Source organism: Phymastichus coffea, unplaced genomic scaffold (assembly GCF_024137745.1).
Source record: "Phymastichus coffea isolate CEN01 unplaced genomic scaffold, Cenicafe_Pcof_1.1 PCOF00108, whole genome shotgun sequence".
In the NCBI taxonomy this organism is placed as follows: domain Eukaryota; kingdom Metazoa; phylum Arthropoda; class Insecta; order Hymenoptera; family Eulophidae; genus Phymastichus; species Phymastichus coffea.
The window spans coordinates 625,618-646,097 of record NW_026706919.1 but is presented as its reverse complement, the minus strand read 5'-3'; the positions used below and the strand labels follow the sequence as shown (position 1 = coordinate 646,097).

The following is a 20,480-nucleotide window of genomic DNA, read 5'->3' as shown; positions in this document are numbered from 1 at the left end:
CTAACGTTATCTGACAAATCATTGTTTATTGACACTCTGACAATTGATTCCTAACGGTAATTTTAGATTATAAGCATCGTTTATTAATTAATTTACACGACATTTTTGAAATAAACAAAAATCTACTCACAGTGACGATTGTGATCAAGCTTTTTTCGTTCCTTAATGCAAAGATAAAACAAAAATGTGACCAATTGTTTAGTTTGTATTTCTACGTTTCTTATCAATTCCGTAACCTTCGCACGTATCTTGAAATATTTCAATCTACAAATATCTTTAAAAAACTTTGTTAAAATGCAGGAAAAGTTACATGAGTAAACCTGTAAAGTTTTCTAGAAATATTAAAAATAATTAATTAATTGATATGTCGAAGTATCACAGATGTGTGCTTACGATATCTTGTGAAAACCGAAAAAAATTGTATTATCCCTTCCGGTCGTGGTTAACTTATAATTCTCATAGCTTTCTAAGTAACAATTTTGAGATGACAAGTAAAAGTATAATATACCTAGAAATAAAAGGTTGATAGCGTATTCATTACATAATAATTAAATTGCACGTAATTTATTGCGTCAAAATTTAACAGAAAAATGTAATTCGTCGTTTTTTCATACGTGGCGTGGGAAGTTCGATTAATTAACGAACAGTTAATTTTGTTAACACGTTTGGCAGTCTCGGCTTAGCCTCAGATGTATATTTATACGAGCTATGGACTCGCCAATACTTTCTCGGTTTCAGTCTAAATTTTGTCCAGTGGCTCGGTTGGTAACATATTGATTTCGCCGTCACTCGGCCGGGAAATTGACAAGAGCATATAGCACGTGTTTACCAACCTCGGCTATTAATTCTCCATTTCTCACATACTATATGGACTTACCAATACTCTCCCAGCTGAGGTATGTAATCTACTATAACGGTAGAGGTACGTAATCTACTAGTTTTGTCCAGCGAGGTCAAAAGTATCATGTTATCGACCAAACCGCGGTTCGGAAATTCTACTTTCGGGACGCTAGAGAAAAAAAATTAAATTTTTTTAAAACAACAAAATAAAAATATACATGTCCCCCCCCCTTCAGTCAAATCAAAAGATTTAATTGTTTTGGTCTATGGTCGTAACATCTTATTCACACGCTGCGCCGTGCGGCAATTCAACGTTTCCTGCACGTAAAAGCGTAATGGAAATCAAACTTTCAGCACGTGTGCGAAAAATATCTAAGTATATACTTCATAAGAAAAAGTAAAAGTAAGTTAAAAAAAACACAAAACCGTAAAGGATACCGCTTTTCGATGTAAATGTTAAGTTGGATGAAATGTTAGGGAGGGTTGGAGAATCTTACAATAAAAATACAATTTGTATCTCATGTAAAAGTCACTTATTTCTTTATTATTAATTCATATATAATCATTTGTCATTCTTTAGCTTTTTAACAGTTATCTCATCTCAACGATCACAATGCTCCGCATATTTTCTCGCTTTCTCTCGTACCCTTGCAAACTCTTGATTTTTATCTTTATTACAATACAGATTTGCGTTTACAATAACGCATGGTAAAAGCAGTGAAAAATAATAACCGATTATTAATCATTAATGAAATACAATTTTATGTTTATTTCTCACTTCCTTCGCACGTGCTCTGCTTCGATTTGTCGTACACTTTTTTTTCATTTTTTTAAATCTAATTTCCACTGAAGGAAATTCTATTCACGAACTAATCATGAAAACCAGAACAGACAAAGCGTTAGCCTTTACGGTCATGTATGTCTTTTACTTTCTCTAAAGAGGCATATATCATTTATATAATTTTTGCACGTGACATGTGGGAAGTTCGATTTCCATCTTGCTTTTCGGCGCGGAAAACGCTAATATGCCGTACGGCTCGTCAACATGCAGGAAAGACATTGCGCCCATGGATCGGCAGCGATCAAACCTTTTGAGGGGGGGGGGGGGGGGGGGGGGGGCTTGTGCCCCCATCTTGAACATCTATATTCATAATTTCTTTGTTTTAATTAAATAGTTGTTATTTTTGTGCCCAGCGATACAAAAGTAGCATTTTCCCGACCGCGGCTCGGTCGGTAACATGCGAATTTCACCTCTGCTGAGCAAAAAAATTGTACTCTTAATCTACTACTTGTCAATTCCTCGAACTTCCCGCATCATGCGTGAAAAAATAGTGTATTACTCTTCTGCTTAATTGTGACGCAATAAACTGCGTGCAATTTAACTATAAAGCAGTTGATTAATCATCAACCTTCTATTTTTAGCTATGTTTTATTTTTACTTCTCAATGGGTTGATCTAAAAATTGTTACTTAGAAAGCTCTGAGAATGATAAGTTGACCACGACCGGAAGGGATAATACAATTTTTTTCAGTTTTCACAAGATATCGTAGGCACACATCTTTGATACTTAGACTTACATCAACTAATTAATTATTTTTAATATTTTTAGAAAACTTTACAAGTTTACTCATGTAACTTTTCCTGCATTTTAACAGAGTTTTTTAAAGGTATTCGTAGATTGAAATATTTCGAGATACGTGCGAAGGTCTACAGAATTGGTAAGAAATGTAGAAATACGAAAGAAACGATTGGTCAAGTTTTTGTTTTATCTTTACAATTAAGGACGAAGAAAAGCTTGATCACAATCGTTACTATGAGTAGATTTTTGTTTATTTGAAAAATGTCGTGTAAATTAATTAATAAACGATGCTTATAATCTAAAATTATCGTTAGGAATCAATTTTTAAAGTGTCTACGGACAAATATTTGTTGGGTAGCATTAGACAGAATGAGAAATTTGTTCTATCACGTTTCTCATTCCTTCACAAAATTCTACTTTCTTTTTTATGTTCACTTGAGAGCGGATTTACTAATTACTATTAAGATGTGAAAACGTTGAATAGAATTAAAAGAGCCACGGCAACTCTACGAAGAATCGCGAAAAATTCCGCAGATGTTCATTAGTTTAAAGCAATATTCAACCTTTTTTACATGATAAAAGTACAAATGAAAGCGGATTTTTTTGTCTCATATAAAAAACATAGAAAAGAATTTTATCATTCCAGATTGTTCGTAGAGTGTCTGGGCGCCGCAATGATCACAGCTATTTTAAGATATTCTATACGAAGTGTTTATACGCATATCGGTAAGAACAATCGGTGCCTATTGTCCTAAAAGTAAAAATTTTCTCGCCCGTACAATCTATTATATATCCAGTTTGTAAACGATAGCGATTGAGACCGATGATAACGACCGCACTATCATTGGTTTCTTTTCGCCACGTCTAGTAATTTCTTTTCTACTCTTATTTTTACTTTTATGTATTTTTTAATAAGTGAAAAACGAGCAACGCGTTATCGCTCAAAAGGTTTATACTTTTTTTGGGATTTCCATAGTACAAAATAATGAATCGAACTTTTTTTTGTTTAACCAGCGACTCGGTTGGTTGCAAAGTTTTAACGCTGAAATAAATAATTCAAATATTATATTTCAGATAAAGCTTAATTATAGAAATTCAGCGGCGTATCTAAAAATCAGTCGTATGGGATTTTACTGTAAATATACATAAAGATGATAAATATAAAACTAGGTAATTTTGCCAATTGCTTTGCTACAGCGGAATAAACTTGATTATTATGTTCATCTTGAAAACGAAAGTAAACGTACTGTTTTAATTATTCTTACATATATATAAGTCATTGCACACTCGAGTGATTACTTAGACGAATAATAGCAAGTTTATCATACGAATATATATTATTCATATGCGTATATCTTCAAGATATACAATTATACGATTTTAATATATAAAGGTATGACCAAAGCTGAATATCGTAAGTTCATACGAATTATAAAACTTATATGTCTACTCTCCACGGAGTGTGAATATTATCTATATATATATGCTTCTCACAGTATAATTACGTAGAGCATGCTTTTTTATTTTTTCTTTAATATTTTTTATTGTTTAAGAATCAATGGACTGGTTGTATCCCTTTATCATTATTATTTCAATTCGATGTTTTGTTTTTTATCAATATAAAAAAATCGACAATCGACAAGTTATTAGTATGCTTGACAATTTTAAATTAAAACGTGAAGAAAACTAAAATATTAAACATTGTATTGCAAGCGTCGCTCGGACTTACGTCAATGATTAAGGTTGTTTCTAAATCACTTGCTGTCCTTGCTATGTACTATAAAAAATAACAACATAATAAATACGGATTCTCTCTCTCTCTCTCTCTCTCTCTCTCTCTCTCTCTCTCTCTCTCTCTCTCTCTCTCTCTCTCTCTCTCACGGTCACAGCAATCCACAGCATTCGACGAATATGTTCCTCCTAGCTTATTTTTTGTCGGCCTTATCACGGGTTTTTAAAATATTTTTTTCATTTTTAAATTATTTATATCACAATAAATGTCAGCGCATCCCTTCGCACGTGTACTTGCTCATACTCAAACTTTTTCGAAGATGCGTCTGGAGGCTCTGGCAGGTTTTGGCCTTTCTTTTGATAATTTCATCGTTCCTTTAAATTAGGCAATGATCTTTTGAAGGAAACATCAATTAATGCTTGCCGGTAGTTATCAGCCTCTGAAGCGGTTTAACTCGCACTCTGAAGAATTTTGTTCCTTGTGGAACCCTGTAGCGGTTTTCCGACTATAAAAATCAAATAACCATTATTCGCTGCTCTTCGTATTGTCTCAGCTAAGCTATTTGTAAATTCAAAAATGTTTACCTTTCTGGCTGAGCAATATTCTTTCTCGACCACTTCTGCGATAACGTGCGGCTTCAATGGTTGTCCATCAGGTTTAAGTTTGAGACCCAGATCAGCGATGCAGTCCGAATTCAAAAAGTAAAAAGTCTGCGAGTCCTGCAGGAGCGTGTAATTGCGATGCTCCTGATCCCAGGTAACGAGCACTATGTCCCCAGTGTTGCAACTCGTATACGTGATTTTTCCGTGTTGCGCCAAAGTGGTTGTGCTCTTGGTAAGCTTATCGCGTAAAGAGTGAGATGATGAAGGCTCGCGACGACTGCGCTCGGTACTCGTTGAGGCATCAACTCGGCTCGGCGACACTCCAACAACTGCCACCGAGAGATTCATTTCTTTATCGTGATTCACTCCTGGTGACGAAGCTATTGAAGATGAGCTCATTGAATCCGTAGATACCACTTTTTTTGATACGCGTTCGGTTACTACATGGCAAACAATTTTGTTAGTATAATTGCAATGAGAACATGCAAACAGCTGCCAAGACACTTACATAATTCAATCTCGAGACGCTGCTTTTCGTTAGTAAGAACCTCCAATTTAGATTCCATGTCTTCTTTGCTTTCGTGTGACGCTCTCAGTTCAGAGTTGAGTCTTTGATTTTCTGCTTCGAGAAGCTCGAGCTTCATAGGTAGAGAAAGCAAATCGCTATCAGTTTCCAGCCTAACTTTCTTAGACTCCGATACCTTCACATCATCAGATTTCTCTGATTTCATCGATTCTCCGAGCTCGCTATTTGTTTGGCTCATCTTCAGACATTCATCCTCTGTTGCGAGTTTACATTCGTCTGTCGTGGGTTCTTCTGCCTGGGATATCATGGACTCATGATTAGACAATTCTAGCAAATCTGCACGCTGTAGAATAAATAATTCAAACAATTAACATTTTTCTTGTTAATTATGAATTATATGGTTTTGAATTCAAAATCTTGATAGAACATACATTTACCTCAATTTTTTCAAGACTTGAATCGCTAGGACTACGTTCTATCGTGGAAGCATGTATCAATTTAAATCTACTTCTTATGGCTTCACACTGAGCTTTGTATTCTACTACCTGTAATTTGTCGTTCTCTTCCTTCATGGTTTTTTGAAACCTAATCTCGGCTAAGATCAATTTTTCTTCTAGTTTTTCTACTTTTTCTTGACTCTTTTCCAGGGAATTTCTCAAAGTATTCGTTTCTGCAACTCTGGCATCATCAGCTTCCTTGATGGCGGCCTCTTTATCGGCGAGCGTCTGCTCCAATCTCTCTTCAATTTGCCTGAAGAATGATAATTTTATATCCGACCATTGTAAATAAAAATAATTCTATAAAAGTGAAATAAATAGATCAATTAATTACCTATAGACGATTTGCAATTTCTTCATCTCTTGCTGTTCACCTTCAATCTTCTGCCTCATGGTCGCAATAAGCTTGTCCTTTTCCGAGCTGTCTGTCTCTTTATCCGCCAAAGCTCTCTCGAGATTACAAATCTGCTCGTCTCTAGTTTGTAGCATCTTTTTCAAATCCGACAGCTCGAGCTCATGATCAACTGTGATTTCTTGTTCTCGTTCCTTCAGTGCGCATCTATGGACTGAAAGTACCTTGCAGATATCCTCGACGTGTTTGGTAATGATTTGTCGATCCAACATAGAGTGTTCTTTCATGATATCGAGTTCACGACGTAGCATGCGAATGGAATCCCTAGCCACAGATTTCAAGTTACGGATTGTGTCACGCAGACGTTCTACTTCTTCACGTGAGTTATTCAGATTTTCCTAAAATGTTTCAGTAAGTTTATTTTTTTTTAATTCTTAGAATTTATGTACAAAAAGTTATTTTCAATATCTCGTGTTTACTTTGTACATTGTTACTTTTACTTTTTAAATGTCAACATCTTTAATATATTTTTTATTACTTCATGGTGGCATTCATGCATGTGGAATCAAATATCTCAGAAAACAATTTTCTGATTCATATCACTTTTTTCTGTGGCTATATTATTTGAGTAATAGTAAGCATATAATAGAACTATAAGTAATCAGACTTAAAATATAAATGTATTGTTATAGGTTATAGTGAAAAACGTTCATTCTTGCCTGGAAGTAAAATATATATTGGAAAAGAATGGTAAGGGTTACGGATAAAGAGATAGGATAAGTGCGACGGCAGCTATCCTGAAAAAATCAAAAGTAGACGAAAACCCAGAACCGTAAATAAATTATTAAAAGTTATTTCTTATTTTTGAAAAGATCTAATAGCCGTGGTCTAGCAAGTCCATATTTATTCAGAAAAATAATGACAATGTAAAATAGTAAGCAACAGAACAGATGAATGTAACAAGTGATGTTAAATTTAAGCAAGTAAAATAAACTGAGAATAAAAATGACGTAAATGCACACTATGAAGCGTTTGGATTAGACAACGAGAGGGTGTATACGTTACGAAGGTGAGCTAAATGGACCGTTAAAAATACCGGTACCAAATGGACCGTTAAAAATACCGGTTTCGAGTCAATGTGACTCGGAATATGGTATTTGTAAAAAAAGGAACATCGAAATGGTTTTATCTAGTAATGAAGAAACTTAATGATTTAAAGTAAAAATGTGACAATACAACTTCATATACTGGTAATTATGAACATCTTTCAATTGGTGGTGGTGTTCAACGACTACTTATATGTATTTAACAGCCAATCGAATCTACAGATCAACAGCGGATATGTCGAAGTTGGTAGTGCCCCGTACCTGAAGCAGGGATACAATAGCTTGATGCTGGCTATCAGTCGGATGTTCGCTTAGACTGCTAGGCAGTGATTCGTCCATGTAAAACTCCGTGCCCAGAAAGTCATTAGGTCCAATCCCATTGCCTACGGATGGACTACTCCCATCGCTGCCGGACTGCCGCCTTAGTTTTTTCTGCTGACCGTCGCACGAGCTCGTTGTGGTGTTAGTTGGAAAATTCGAGGCTAATTTAGGGGAAGAAGGGTTGTGCTCAACGCATTCGGTTAGAGGACTGAGAGGCTGCTGATCCTTTTTCTCGCTAGTGGACAAAGATGGGAATTGGAGGAGTTCGCTCGAGGAAGACGTGGATCGATTCAAAGGTGAGACGTTTGTCGAGGTCGACGAGGTCGATATCGAGGCGGCACCAACCTCCATTTGCTTTTGACGAATCGGCGTCTGCTGTTTTATGCTCTCGTATGATGTTAGTTTCGAGTCCGTTGCTGCCTGTCCAATCTTTTCGAACTCTTCCGTGTCAGTTTCAGATTCAAAATCTCCTCTGCAATGATTAACGTCCAATAAATTATAAATCTTATCATTTACGTTAATGGTATGTACATCATTTTCAAATTTCAATTCTCACCTGTCACTTATTAACGGAGGTCTGGCAGCTTCCTGCTCTTTAGGCACGTCATCCACGCGCATCGATGCACTTTCCTTTTCTTTGTTGCCGTCATTACTGCTTTCAGTGATACTTTTGGAGAAGAAAAATTGCGTTATGCTACTCAGATCGGGTGTGGAAACCCTATTTGCTAAATCGGGTAACTTTTGTTTCAACAATTCCATGTCTTCTGGATTCAGCTGTAATGTAAAACATCAATGTGTTCAAAATTCGACTAACGAAATTTAGTGACTAAAACGACGAAATTAATTTTACCTTGGGCAAACCATTATCAAATACTGCAGGAGCCTGTGTGGCAAATGGTGGTGGCACATCCTCTAAGCCTGGGAATAGCGTGTTCAAGAAGTGACCTTCAAATTTATTCCGAAACTCGCGCCTCCTCTCGATCTCCTCACTGTGGACGCTAAGAAGTTGGCTAGCGAGATCACTTGCCCACATGAGAAATGCTTGGGAGAAGGTACGCCGGCGCACAACCTCGGCAATTGCCTCCATGTACATCTGCGGTGCCATGTGAATTTGGCGTAGAATTTCAAGTTGACGACGTAAACGTCGTAGACTTTCGTTATACAAAACCAGCCTGTTGTCAATATCCATCATACAGTTCTCCACTTGCATTATCCATTTAAGACGCTCATGGAGGTTAGGCGCTAACTGCTGTTTTGCCTGAAATCAAGATGTCAAAGGTTAATGAGTTGTATGTCAAGAATTACATTGAGAAAAATATGTTTTATCCAGCATTTTATCGCATTTGATTGGTTATAATATTTATGTTTTTGCGTGCTCATTTTATCTTATCCTAGTAGATTTTCTCGAACAATGTTTCTGAGAAAACGTATGTTATAAGACAATTACCAGAGTGCAACGAGATCGGATGTCACGCAATTCGTTGTGATTTTTGAGCATGACTTCAAGCTGCTTACGATGGGACCTGCAGAGATCAGGTAGGACGCTTTCATCATTGAGTTTGGATACGCGATCTCTGTTCTGACAGAAACCATGCGAGAGCTCTGTTTGTTCACTGACGATTTTCTTCGTATTGACCATCATTTTTTCCAATTGGAAAAGACGTATGCCCATCTGCTCGACGTCTTTCATATCCCGTCGGCTTGCCGCTTCGATCACGTGTTTTATCTGCAGAAGAACAACGAGATTTTTTATTATCGATGAAACTGACAGTTATTTGTTACGAGAAAATTCATGCGCAAAAGCTTCTGACAAACACATTCTTGACTGCAGAATCTGCCTTGAGAATCAAGTTTAGAACTTGTTTATTGAAATTGACGAAATTTTCCAAACATCCTAGTTTGGCGTGAAGCCAGACGAGCTTTGTTTGTTGACTTTTCCAAATGAATATCACGACAGTCGCGAAGACGGCTATACATCGATTGTTGTTTCTGTATATCTGAGTCACGACGATAGTCAGCGGCGACAAAAGTAGTACCGTTCAAATTCAATCCCAACAGCTTTCCAAAGCGCAAGTGGTCTAAATACACGCGCACCGTCATCCATTAAATTCAGTGACCGCAATAAAAAGTGCGCGAGTCGTTAATCCATCGTGGAAACGCGTTGCTGCACTAGTTGCGTAAGAAAAATAGAGAAGAGGAAGAAACAATGCTTACTTCGGTCTTGATTGCCTCCATGGTGCACTCATCGAACTGCTCGAGGCCTCGGGCGCACTGCTCGGCCACCTGCTCCAAGCTGCTCTGATTGTCCTTTGCCGAGATCCATCTAAGCAAGCTCAACGGGTCCGTAGCTGTAATCTCTAACTCGACCTCCTTGGTGCTCGGATTGGTAGGGTTAGTGGTTTCGTTGTCGTCTTTCTCGGCGGCAGCTTCTTGTTGATCCTTCGGATCGTAAAAGCCTTCGGCGTGGGCTCTCAGTGCCGGCAGGATCGGGATGTTCTCGAGCATTTTGAGATCGGTGAAGAAGCTAAAATGGAATCGGAGCGTGAAAGAGTGCGCCGAGGAAGCAGCGGCTGGGGACGGCGGGAAGGGAAAAGCGCTCACGTCTGGAGGAGATCCAAGTAGTGCTGGCGCTCGCTGAGGTAGCCGGCGAAGTTCTGCTGGACCGTCTCGGCGCGACTCTGGAAGGTCTTAGTGATGTCCTCGAGGTTGGCGACCACGGCCGCCCAGCCCTGCTGCTGCAGATGCTGGTCGTGGACGAGGCGCTCGCAGATGCGCGCCTGGTCGCGGGCCAGGCTGCAGCAGTACTTGGCGAGCTGGGCGCGAGACACCAGCGTCTGGTACGTCGCCGGCATCGTCAACGATTGTTCCACCTGGCTCTGCAGATCCACGTCTGCCGAAAAGTAGATAAACTGAATGCTCTGCGCTGCGCGGCACTGCGTTATCGCCGAGTGATACTAGATGGTTGTGATGCCTTTCGAGGAGAAAAATTATCGAAGAAAGAGACCGGTTTTCGGATGGCGCTCGTCATTGGAGTACAACTATCTGCTACGAAGTACTACGAAGTGTACGAATTACTTTTTTCTCCGATAACGCTAATAAGACGGAATTCCTTGAAAAGTGCAGCGCTGACTCCAAGTGCAAACGGATCGAGTAGTTCGTGCGTCTTCGCGTCTTTCGAACGGCGGCCAATGATAGGAGCGCGGTAATTGAGGCAAATCAGGCCAATTATCCTTACGTAAGACTCAGCGCAAAGTGCGCGACAATATTATCTCTCGAAGACGTGCTGCCAAGAGCACTGGTCACCGATCTCAAAAGCTCGCAGGCGAAAATGTCGGCGCACGGGGATACGCCGTCGTCGCTTCCGCCTTCCGCGGGGTGCGCGCATAGCGAAACCGCGGCGCACGGTTAGACTTGTCTCGCGTGCAGGGGACATCCGATCCCCGGAATTATGAAACGGCGAGACACGGTGTCGGTTGCCGTCGCTTTGGCGACGTTTCGGAGCGCGTATTCGGACACCCCGGTAGCGGCGAGCGATTGCCGGGAAAGCTCGCGTCGCCTCCTTATCGAGAGCGAGACGACGACGAAAGGACGGTCGACTCGTCGATGGATTTGCACTCGCGATCGAGAAAGCCGACGCGGGCAGCTCGGCGTCGCGCTCCGCTTTCGATTTTCCGCAACCATGCAGCAAGCGCGCGGAGGGAAAGCCGCTCGGCGCAAGGCGGCTGTCGATCGTCTCGACGCAGGCGGAGCTACGGCCACGACGGAGAGATCGATAAGCGGAGGCTTATGCAGCGGACGCGTTGCGAAATCACGCGCGGCCACGATAAAAGCCGAGCGCGCGCGCTGCAGCGAGGCTCTCGCGGCTCTCTCGCGCGGCGGCGTCGCACTGTCTGACGGGCTCGAGGCCGAGCCTCTCTTACGCTCGCTGGCGGCGATCGACTCGGCACGCTGCTGGCGATGCCAAGTTTTCCGAGCTGCCAGATTTCGTAGGTGAAAACGAAGGATCGTTACCAGAGCCGTAGTCGATGATGGGCGTGGGCGGCTCGTCCTGCGCAATGAGAAGCTTGCTGAAGAGGAAGATCGGGTTGGTGTCGGAGCCCGTGGAGTAGCAGCAGACCCGGGCGTCCGGCTCGAGGCTCTCGCCACCGCTCATCAGCAGCACCTGCTGGTCCGCGCTCACCGCGCATTCTCTCTCGATCGTCTGCTTCAGTTCCGCCACGCTGCAACAAAGCCAAGAGCCGTGCTCAAGCTCGCAGTTTCCGAGCGGACCGAGCGCACGGCGATTTTCACGGGGCAACGCGGTCGCCGTGTAGGGCTGCTGGAGCGTGCGGGAGAGCGGACGAGCGGTCACCGTGATGCCAGCATCGCATCGGCCTTCGGGCGCCTATTAATAAAGCGCTGACGCGGCGCGCGGTCGCGAGACGAGAGCAGCTGCCCCACGGAATGAAACTTAGTTTTCGTCGCCGGCTCGGTCGTCGCGATCGCTTACGTAAGCTCGCGAGCGCCCGGCCGAGTCGCGGCCTTCGCCGGCACGCCCGAATCAAGGTCGACCGGCCGTCCGCGCTCGTCGCCCCCGACGAATTTCGTCGGGTCGCCTTTGTTCGCGCGAGGCGCGCGAGGCGCGCGAGGCGCGCGAGCGGAGGGGGCACAAGCGAAGTGAGTCGAGGCGCGCGAAACAAAACCTCTTTCCTATCGGGCGCAGCGACCTGCTTGCAGTGCCCACCGCTCGCGCAGGTCCCTCTCTCTCTCTCTCTCTCTCTCTCTCTCTCTCTCTCTCTCTCTCTCTCTCTCTCTCTCTCTCTCTACGTAGCGCGTCGACGTTGCGACACGATGCCGGAGCTGCAAGCCGCTTTCCCATCCGTAATGCATGAGAATCGAGCGGTGGAAAGTTCCTTCGCAAACGCGCCATCTTCGGATCGCCCCCGACGCAACTCGATTGACGAACGCGTTGCTCTCACGCGGCGGCGCCCTGTCACTTATAGTCAAGGGGCCATTCAATTTCGAGGGTGTTTACCCGATCGAGGCAACTCTCGATTGCTTACGTTACGTCCCGAGCGGCATAAGACAACCGAGAGGTAAGAAACGCTATCTTTTCTCTTCGTTGATGTTAATATTCATTTTGTTCTCGCGATGTACAAGACGTTTTTTGTAGAGGCGGGTGAGCGTTTCTTGGCTGATGAAACCTGTCGAGGGTTTTCTCGAGGAGTAAGTCGAGTAGCTCGCAAGGGGAAGACACTCGGTGTCCGATTATGCGAGTTGCTGAAAATTAGCATTACGGAAACCGTATTGCTTTGTAACATAAACAATCGAAAATCGCTTCGACCAGCTGAACACCCTCGAAATACCGATTCCGTGGGTGAAATACATCTAGAAAGCTTGGATGTTTAACGTGACCACAATCGCCCACGGTAAGGCCCATAACTCGTAGACTATCACGGCTAATTCGATGAGACGCGGCGAGAGCAGCGATTTTAATTTTTTTCATTCTTTGTGGTTTTCCTTCCTTCCTTCCTTTTCGTTTCTCGTTGATGCCAAAGACTCGCGAGACTCCGAGCTCGAGTAATTAAAGACTATAATTGGTAGTAGAACTGGGGAAAGTTGGTAAATACTTGTGCATTGACGAACTTATCTGTCGGCCGCTTACTCGAGCGCTGCGTTTAAACTTTTCTCTGGCAATGATCGCTGACGTTGTATTCTAGTCTCCGTTAACCATTGGAAATCAACGAGAAAAATTGAATGGATCTCCGGGCCGCGCGCCACGATTGCGGTGACTTCTTTGCCGGTGAGAAGCTTCTTTGCCTACGAAATATTGCCGATAACCTTGGTCGATTATCGAAATAAACCGGCGCGTGCGGGAATGGACGAACTGTAAAGAGGAGCGAGGTGTGCGTAACGTGCAACTGCATTGGATCCGAAATAATAATTGCGAGGCGCACGGAACATGGAAGACTCGCGTGTGTAGGCAACGCGTCGAGCGCTTTCAGTCGCGAAGAAGCGCCGATAACCGAGCTTTTACGGGACAATCTCGAATTTTTTTTTCTTATTCCCATTTTCATTCTGATAAAAAAAGAAAGAAAAAAAAGAAAAGAAAAAGAAAAACACGTCTGTTTATTTGAACCGCACGATAGCCGTCGAGTGGACAAGTCGTATACGCGATATCAAAAGTCGTATAAATCACAAAGCTAATGTGTTCAATGAACCGAGAACTGAACGAGCGCATCAAGTTTTCCTTCGGATCATCTCTGTGCCAATCTGTTTTAAAGCCACAGCATTGAGTTATCCATGCGTTTTACTTTGCCGCATTTCCTCGTATCATTGTTGCGTTAGATTGCGCTAAGCGCGATTTTATTGAGTCTACGCGTGCATGTGTGCGTATACTGGTTACATTCTAGCTGTACAATATTAAATCGATCGAAATAGACGGGCGTTATATAAGGAATTAATTATAGATTGCGCTCGCATCCCACCTTCATCCAAGTGTTAATTTTAATTGAAACGAGATAGAGCAAACGCGCTTTCATTCAGTTATTTTCCCCCTGCGTAACTTGTTCGTTGTTATGTCAACTGCAAGACTGAGAACTTGATCTTTGTCACAACAAAGACGAAGATAAAACCGAGACACACGGTCACGTGATTGAACCAAGTAGACATTATGTCAGACACAAATTAATGAAAACAAGCGTATCTAAGCCGTTAAGCGACTGCGACGAACGTTTTTAAAATAAGAGAATCTATTGCTGTATCAGTTAAAAATTGTATTGCAATCAAGTCCAAATACATTATAAATTGTGTCGCGTTAATTAATGTTTTCATGATTGATGCAAATCATAATTTCTAACTCTCATTGCATCACTAGATCTATCACTAATGAGCATATACACCACTGAGCTGCATGATAAGTTGCAGTTTAAATTGGGCTATGAGATCATTTTACAAATAATTTGGATAACACAGAATCATAAAAATATGACGAATAATATTAAGAAATATGAACCCACCTGGCTAGAGCAAATTTGTTATCAAAGGTGAAGGTGGCACCAGTTTCAACTTGGAATACATAGAGCATATTCATGTTGGTAGTCTAATTGTGGTCCTCGTTAAAAGATATAATGGTTTGCCGACCAAGTCAAAGATCTTTCTCTAGTTGTGTGACTGTCATTCGACTATTGAGACCTTTTTAGTCAGCTCAGCTGGGGCCGATCCCCACGTTCCACTGTCTGCGCGAGGACGGCCCCTGTCTGCTTCAATATCATTGGTTTCGCAAAGTTACCTTTTGGATTTGTTCACAAGTCCTCACGCAGACTACTTCAACTGCAACAGCTACTATCAGTTTCATTCAGAACTCAACAAGATAAATCTCTATATGGATACTCTTGCAATTGATTCTCCTGTCTCTTTCTTGATGATTTGTATGGTAATTGTACTGATGAACGAGTGTCAAAGGCTTAGAACATACTAGAGATCAAAAATTTGCTCGCATGTAGACTGCAGTCTCACTTGATACATAGGAGATACTCTTAGGAACCTTGCTTGCAAATTGTTCAATAAAAAAAAGCTTGCCTCTTTGACTAGTTATACTTTTGAGTGATAAATCTTTTAGAAATTCTCTGTTGATTAGAGGACGACCTCTCCTATCTTCTTTCCTGTCCAAGACGATACTTATAACAGCCTTGAGTTGAGTTATGTAAAAAGGTCAGCCCTTAGAGCCATTGCAATCTTATTTATTCACCTGTAACAGACAATTTTTTTATGATCACTTCAAGTGATACACACATACAGACTGTGGTTAGACACCCAATAAAGACAATGATTAGCGTACTCCATTTTTAACTTGGGGAAAGCTCTACAAGCATATAAGTACGCTGCACTGGGCCTTTAAATTTAATAAACGCATATCCATGTTACGTTGACTGACAAACAAAAACAAGTAGAGCTAGTTGGTAATGAAGCGAAGTAGCGGATCAACACAAAGGATTTTTCTCATCGCTCACCCGCACAATGAACCCGCTCATGAGTGTCAGTGCACAGATCAGAGTTTTTTCAAATGACAGTTGACGAGCGACAGGTGCATTGAAAAATGGAAACGATAGCTTTCAGTTGCGAAGTCCAGAGCGGAGAATCGATAAAGAAAAGAGTTACGCTCGTTCGCACGCGCGCTCTCTCTCTCTCTCTCTCTCCCTCTCGCTCACTCATTCGTCGACGCGGGTCGGGACTTGTCAAGCGGCCGACAATCTGTTTGGCGAAGGGAAGTCAACAGTACTAGCAGTAGTGCGAACGTACCGAGAAGAAAGGTGAAATGAAGCAACGAGTTGGCAAATGACGAACGTGAAGCTCACCTTCGACTTAATGGACTTCGGCCAGGTCAGTCAGTTCCTCGTTCTTGCGTCCCTTAGCTGCGTCGAATCACAACAAACGCGCACAGGCACACCGACGAATCGATAGACAGGTACACACATACACAGAGAAAGAGCGAAGCAAGTGGTTGTGTCGCTGCGCCACTCTCGCGAAGCCGTCGAGAACAAAGGACGAGTGTGCAAGGCTCTCTCGTCTCGTCGTCACCGTCAATTTTGTGAGTCGAATACTGGTAAGTCGTCTGGGTTATCTGTCAGTTGAGATTTCGTTACTCCAGTGACATTGTTTTCTGTTCTGCGCACACACACCCGCGCACCGCTACTTCTCTTTTTCGTAGTCGTGTGTATCCGTGTACGTATGCGAAAAGAAATTGTGTGCAGTCCCGTCGACCGCCAGCTGTTCACTGAGCTGCTGATCGAGCGCTCGCACAACAAAAAGAGTACCGCGCTCGCTCTCCGCTCCCTCTCCCCTTCCCCTTCTCGTCGCTACTACCAACAACATCTCAGCTATCTCTGTCTCGTGCACGTGTTTGTGCGCAGTAGCGACCCCGCAGTTTCGACGTCACACCGAAAATCCGACATTTTTCACGTTCTTTTTGAGTCCTGTTTTCCAAAACCACCTTATGTCCACTGATTAATTTCTCTGGATTCGAAAGTGATGCCTAATTATTTTTCTTTTCAGTTTTAGATGATTGTACACGCAAAAAGAAAGGAGACATGTATGAACGCGTGCGGAGACTGATTTTTTAATTAATATGTACATAATTAATGAGTTACCTATAAAAATAGACAGAATTTACGTTCTTCTTGATTTTGGACAATCGTGATGGAACGAGATTTCGACTGACAATGTTTAGGAATACTTTTACAAAGTAAGAATTTTTTTTTCGCAGTAGATTGAGGTTAACGAGACAAACATAAACAGACCGTGGATTGTCCGTTATTCGCTGATCATATCGTAGAAAGGCGCTCCTGAAATCGTTGAATTAGTTAACGAATAATAGCTCGATTCGGTGAGATAGTGCTTTGACGATGTTACGAGAGATCAGCAAACGAAGACGCAAAAGCATCTGTGTTGCGCCCGAGCAAGTTACGCCCCTGGTTCTACGAGCAGTAGATCCAGTTTGGCCTGCCTATACGCGTCTCGTTTTATCAAGCGTTCGTTCGTTTCTATCAATGTAAAATTACCAATGCAATATCTGGTGATAGAGCGTAATAGTTATCCTAGCAAACTAAAATTTCAACGCCTCAGTGGCTACCAAAGACGCTTCTAAAACAGTAGAGTATAGCAGAGGTAAAGTAATCGCGTGCACGAGAGTGAGACGGAGCGATGCGATTCTCTTGCGAGAGCAAGAGAGACGGACAGAAAATATACAGGCTAGATAGTCGACGCTGGCATAAGCAACGTAAATTGGTAAAGATGAGGAGGGGCGCGCGAGTAGCGGCTCGGATATGTGCGCAGATGACTGTCATTTGAAGTCACCTCGTTTTTGACGCAAATCCATGCACGCGCATGCGGCCTGTAACTTGATGTAATTGCACTCGAGGCTTCATCGATTGGGCTTCGGCTGTGTAACACACTTGCGCTTCGCAGCTTGGTTGTGTCGGTCACGAAGAGTATACAAGAAGGAGAGCCAACGAGCTCGGTGGGCACTTGGGGCGAATGTACATACGAAAATTTCGTAAGACTTTTCCAAGATGGCGGCGGAACTAGTTCGAATATCTGTACACTTGAACTATAACGAATGTCTAAATATAGACTATTCGCAAAATTGAATTGCAATCATGATTGTCTGCAAGACAAGTTGAACTAGCCAAAATTTTATGAAATTTATGCAAATTCGTACCGCTTATGCGTATCGTTCGCGTACTACTTCATTCGCCTTTGCTTCTCTCTCGCGCTGGAACGACCTCGCCACAGCTTCACTTTCGCAGCAAATCCGAGGCCCAAGGCTCTTTAAAAACACGGAGCGCCTAGCAGATGGTCACGGTGGGGAAATTTTCACGCCTCGCAGCGGCAGGAGCACGGAGGGATGCATCGCCCGTTGTTGAATATTTCACGGAAGCGCGCAAGAGTCGGTCGTACGTCCGACTGATTACACTTATACTCGTATGTACATGTGTCGAAGCAGATTTTCCGCGAGCACGCCGACGCAAAGAGACGAAAGAACGAGGAATAACGCGAAAAAAATATAGTGCGAGAGCGAGCGTGTGCTGCTTATCGAGGAGAGCATCGACAAACCGTTCGACAACCTCGTACGAACGGTTCTCTCTTTCTGAGCCATCGCTTCCTTTCGAACTCATTCCCAATACGCAGTAGTTTTCGTCGATTGCCAAGAACGATGTCGAAAATTCATACGAATCGTGGCAATGACGGATTCCGCGTCCGTTGCATCGTAAACAACGTATTCTACGCAGCAACTTGGATTTCGGTCTTTTCCTCTCGCTTTTCACATCTGCTCGTCAGAGAGTTTGTGCCCTTTCTCCAAGCTAGCTGCTGGCCACCGACGGCGCTTCCGTTGACTAAATTGCTCTCCGGGGTACCGAAAACATGTAACTAAGTTTAGCGCATATTTTCTCATTTCATCTTCTCTTCCACGGGCTAAATGTCAATCAAAGAAAATTGGCTGATATTTTAGTAGCATTGCTAATTAAATTTCAACTGTAATAACAAACTCCGAATGGGAGAAACGTTGGTCAAATAATTTCGGGACCCTAGACGCAATGTTTCCAGCGGCAACGCTGGCCGCTGGAATCCTTTTTTATTACCACGCGACATAAATCTGAAGAGAGCGCTCTCGAGTGCCCTCGCTCGCCCAATCCTTGTGTGCGTGTGCGTGTGCGTGTGCGTGTGTGCGCGTTTGAAAAAAACTCTCGTTCCCTCTCCCCAGTGACCTTCGGTCCCAAACTAAGCTGCGCAGGAGCCTCCTAGCAGGCTGCACTTTTCCTTTCCCTTGGGCGCCATCTTCGCCGTCACTTGAACGCACTTGCGAAACGTGCGAAACATCCATTCAATCGGGATATAAGCCGTGTAATCGTATGATGACGTTCATCGCGCAATTTAAATGCCTCGCGCGGCGCTCCGCTGACTGCGACGCTCCGCTGCTCTGGCAATTTGCGCAGCTGCTTACCGACCTGCACGGACCTTCGCCTCCCTTTGTTCGGACGGCGCACTTTCGTTCATTTTCTCCCGCCCATTAGCATGGCCGGGTATATATATTGATTTTTCACGAAATCCCGTGCGTGCAACGTTGCCGTGCGGCCGCATCGCAACGCTGCTCTTCTCTCTCGGACAGTCGAGCAGCTCGATCGTCGGCTCTCGGTCCGAGTTTGCGTCGCGAATAGGCTGGCGCGGCATGAACACCCGTCGCGAGATCGAACAGCGAAGAGTCCGAAGAGTCGGGCGCGAGGAGCCGCGATCGGCGCCACGTATCGACCCCCTAACCCACTTGGCCGCGCGCGACCGTAGCTACGCGGTGAAGTCCATTCGAGATTCGACGATGCGCGCGGAGCTTCGCCCGACTAACAGCGTCGCACCGTGGGACGCGCGCGCCGATTCACCTGGCTCTTGCCGCTACGTCGATCGTCGCGATCGTCGCGATCGTCAGCGCGCGCACGAGATCGGCAAAAGTTACAAACGTTACGCCAGCCGCTGCGGGAGCGCAAGACAAAGTGTCGCTGCAGCTGCGACGACGACGATGACGCGTTTCCACGGAATGCGCCTTATTTATCGCGCGATTGCCACGCGCGCTGTCGCGTCATCGAGAACAGCGTTTGCAAGCGAAGAAGGTGTAGCAAATCTACTCGAAGAGCGATGCCGCGAATGGCGTCGTTTCTTTGTTTCGCTCGTCGCGTTAGTCGTTGGCGTGCCTCGTTCACTACGAACTTTTGGCCGCGAGAGCCGACAGGCGCGCCTCCAAAGTATATTTTCGGCCGGCTCTCTCTCTCTCTCTCTCTCTCTCTCTCTTTCTCGCAATGGAAGTGTGTTTTCGCCGGGACGTCGGCCACGTTCTCCCACTTTGTTCTCGTAAGAGAAACTTGTTACGGGTGCGGATCGACAAGGAAACGCGTATTCGCGCGGAAACTAGCCGCGCGTCACATCAAAATATGTAGAGATTGACAAACACATTGAAATCGCTCGGCTTGAACAGTTCTTCCGCTATGGTCGCTCGCTTTCTTTCTCTCGAATTTCCCGTTTATCTTCCGCGCAATCTTGCCCTCGTTAAGCTCTCTCGGACGGAGCTGATTGGGTGCGAATGCTCGAATTCAAGATAAATTGGTTCGGCGAGATACGCAATAACGAGCACGTGGTCCAACGCCTGCTAAAAAGAGGCATCGGCCTCGCGGTCACTTTCGGCGTTCCGCTCGGTTACGGATTCTGAGCCCGATCGCAACGCAAAGCAACAATTTCGTCATGCCGATGTCGCGCGCCATAGCGGTCGATTTCGTCAGCCGCGAGCTCATCTTGGGATCGCGAAATTGTCATCGGTCGTCGACGGAACGGAGAAGAAAAATCGTCGAACGGAACGAGCCGGAGTAAAGAGTTGGAAAGCGGCCAAACGGCGCAAAGGTTG

The 20,480-nt window shown here is 43.8% G+C and overlaps 1 protein-coding gene across 6 annotated transcripts; it reads right to left on the bottom strand.

Annotated features, from left to right (window-relative positions):
* Positions 1–1,358: 1,358 nt before the first annotated feature.
* Positions 1,359–16,296, bottom strand: LOC131670340 (RB1-inducible coiled-coil protein 1). Of its 6 annotated transcripts, none has more exons than XM_058945861.1 (15): positions 15,892–16,296; positions 15,547–15,814; positions 14,554–15,284; positions 11,567–11,775; positions 10,157–10,445; positions 9,770–10,079; positions 9,003–9,281; positions 8,406–8,813; positions 8,112–8,329; positions 7,496–8,027; positions 6,111–6,526; positions 5,711–6,029; positions 5,262–5,622; positions 4,736–5,193; positions 1,359–4,656 (listed from the first exon to the last, which is right to left on the bottom strand). In XM_058945861.1, exons 3-15 carry the CDS (start codon positions 14,625–14,627, stop codon positions 4,564–4,566), a joined length of 3,966 nt encoding a protein of 1,321 aa, XP_058801844.1. In that variant the 5' UTR covers positions 14,628–15,284; positions 15,547–15,814; positions 15,892–16,296; the 3' UTR covers positions 1,359–4,563. The 6 variants fall into 6 exon arrangements, with proteins under 6 accessions (XP_058801844.1, XP_058801845.1, XP_058801843.1 ...); XM_058945862.1 differs by having other exon boundaries at positions 15,547–15,787; XM_058945860.1 differs by lacking the exon at positions 15,547–15,814.
* Between the last annotated feature and the right edge of the window lie 4,184 nt (positions 16,297–20,480).